At 49.6% G+C, this 2593-nt stretch overlaps 1 protein-coding gene across 6 annotated transcripts in view; it reads right to left on the bottom strand.

The window, feature by feature from the left end:
• Positions 1-1858, bottom strand: part of BBX (BBX high mobility group box domain containing) — a 122359-nt gene extending 120501 nt beyond the window's left edge. For all 6 annotated transcript variants that reach the window (XM_010720559.3, XM_010720568.3, XM_010720577.3 and 3 more), the window contains exon 1: positions 1661-1858. In XM_010720559.3, coding sequence (XP_010718861.2) covers positions 1661-1762 — 102 coding nt within the window. In that variant the 5' untranslated portion in view covers positions 1763-1858. The remainder of the gene's footprint in view (positions 1-1660) is intronic.
• Between the last annotated feature and the right edge of the window lie 735 nt (positions 1859-2593).

Here is a 2593-nt window from a genome sequence, read left to right as displayed (position 1 = left end):
TCACATAAAACTAAAGCTATAAAATGACTGAAGAGCCCACCTGAAGCAAGGTCTCCATGGTGCTCTTGCCCATTATCGCTTACTATTGCTCCAAATAAAAAAAATAAAATAAAATTCTAGGCACTTACAGACCTCTAACCCAACTCTTACCTGAAAACACAAAATTAAGCCTAGAAATCAGTATACATGCACTCAGCTCTGAATAACAGTTTGAAGCTTATCAGCCAGTTCTTGAATCTCCCAGTGTACTCACACTTCGGGAAAATCATTGCATCAATTACTCTACACAGAGCAGGATGTCAGTAATGCTACAGAACAGAAAGCAACAATCTGTCATAAAGAATTTCAGTAGTTTAATCTGGTGTTTTCAGACTCAGACTACACACATGAATCCCACCGCCCTTAACATCTGGAAAATGGAGATTTGGGTGCAGTTCTACAGGAACTGAAGGACAGGCAGCACTGTACCTCTGACCCACCTCCCCACAGCCGTAATCCCAGCCTGAAGAACAGGTCCACAGCCACAACATCACAGAGCACAGCTGCTCCTTACAGCCCCCTTCTAGCTGGCATGTTTGGGACCATCACTTATCACAAGTCTGCTGTACACTGACTGGAAAAGGTCACGGCTATGTTATTAATCCTTCATGTTTATGAGTGCTAAGCTTATCCCAAATGCATGCCTCATCTTGTTTTCTGTTAAGTATACAAAATTGCCATTAAAAATAAGTATTTTTATATACTTCGTGTGTGTGTGTGTGTGTGTGTGTGTGTGTGTGTGTGTGTGTGTGTGTGTAATTTCCCACTTCCTCATTTTAGGCCCAAAGCAGTTCAGTGCCACTGTGGGCAAAGGAGTGAAAGGTGCTCCGTGTGGCACACGCTTCATACTATCTATGAACACAACCCCACAAATGTACAACCTCTCCTTTACATGACCTCATCAATCCAGCTCTGAAACAGAATTCTTCATCAGAAAGTGTCAGAACTTTTCCACAGCATACAGAGAGAACAGGAAGCTGCACACTGGAAGGCTGAGGAATACTACTACTAAGTCAGTAAGATTTGTCTTTCAGATTGAGAGATACCTGCATTCATCAATGCCAAAACAAACAAAAACAAAAAAAAAAGCAACACAGAAACAGTATGGGTGGAATTCTAATTAACACTGTTTACATATTAGAACCAAACAAACTCCTGCTGTAGTAGTATGTCAAAACTTCTCACCGATTCCTGACCCACAGAGATTTCCCATCATCTGCACCAATGGTTGGTATTTTCCATGTTTTTCCTCTCACCACTATCTCAGCAAGTTTTTGACCACCACACTGCACTCCACACATCTTAACATTACTTTGGTTCAAAACTTCAGCCCTAAGCCAATGAATTCATCGTCCTTACAAAACAGGGATCAAAAAAACAAAAGGAAAGACAAAGCAGCACCGAAAGGATGGGAGATGCAATGATGCACAGGTTATTCTGTCTGACACCTGTGCAGAAACTTTGCAAGCCAGCAGCTGCTGCCAGCACCTGGAGAAGACATGTTTTCTGAGGTGGCAGAACCCAAATGAGCATCTTCCATGTCCGAGGCAGCACCAAGAGCTGCCCTGCCTCAGGAGCAAGAAGTGAGCTCTTTTTCTGTGCGTATGCTTTACATACTCACCCAGGAAGGCAAGTGGAAACTACAGACAGACGAAGATGAAGCTGTCTCAAAGCCTTTGTCATGTGATAGTGACCTATAAAGTATCAAATAAAGGCACACCATCAGCACACCGTCATTTTACAATATCACAACCCGTCGCGGCACTGATGAGAGAAGCGGTCCCAAAAACTTGAGGGCAGCTTTCTCCTCGCCCCACCCCACCTGAGCTCCGAGCACAACACGGCAGCAGCAGGAAGCCTTTGGGAAGGCGCAAACAAAAGATGCACCGTGGCTGCGGAGGGCACAGGGAGCAGGTCGCCGTGCGTGCAGCAGCAGCAGCAGCAGGGTGGGTTATTCCTCCTCCCTCTGCCCGGCGGCCGTTCGGGTGCACACGCAGCACTGCGAGCAGCACGCGTAGGGTAGCCCCACGCGAGATCATCGCCACACGGGAACGTGGGGCGAGGCGGAAAGTTGCGCACGGGGGCAGTGGGCAGCACCGGGCGGCCGCAGGTACCGGAACCCGAGAGAGATGGCTCCGGGCAGTGCCCGCAGCCCCGGGCACGGGGGCCCAGGCCGCCGCCCGTGCGAAGTGTAGGGCCAGCGGAACCCGGGCTGCGGGTGGGTGGGAAGGAAAGGTATTAAATATGGAGCGAGGCTGCCGCCAGCCGGGGTTCGCCGCGGCTCTGCCCCTACGGAGGCACCCCCAGCCCGCCGCCGGTCCCCATCAAGTTTGCATCTTAGTTACAAAATGTCGATCTCGAAGGCTGACAAGACACAGGGAGACGAGGAGAGGAGCGGAGAGCGAGCGAGCGAGAGTCAGGGAGAGAGAGCGGAGAGAGAGAGAGAGAGAGAGCGCAGAGAGTCCATCTTGCTTTGAGGGGGGAGGAGAGCGGCAATAATGCAGCGCATAAATCTCGCCCTCCCGGGGGGAAACTCTGCCCAACACCTTTGGGG

This window comes from Meleagris gallopavo, chromosome 1 (assembly GCF_000146605.3).
Source record: "Meleagris gallopavo isolate NT-WF06-2002-E0010 breed Aviagen turkey brand Nicholas breeding stock chromosome 1, Turkey_5.1, whole genome shotgun sequence".
Classification (NCBI taxonomy): domain Eukaryota; kingdom Metazoa; phylum Chordata; class Aves; order Galliformes; family Phasianidae; genus Meleagris; species Meleagris gallopavo.
This window is presented reverse-complemented; position numbering and strand designations above follow the sequence as displayed.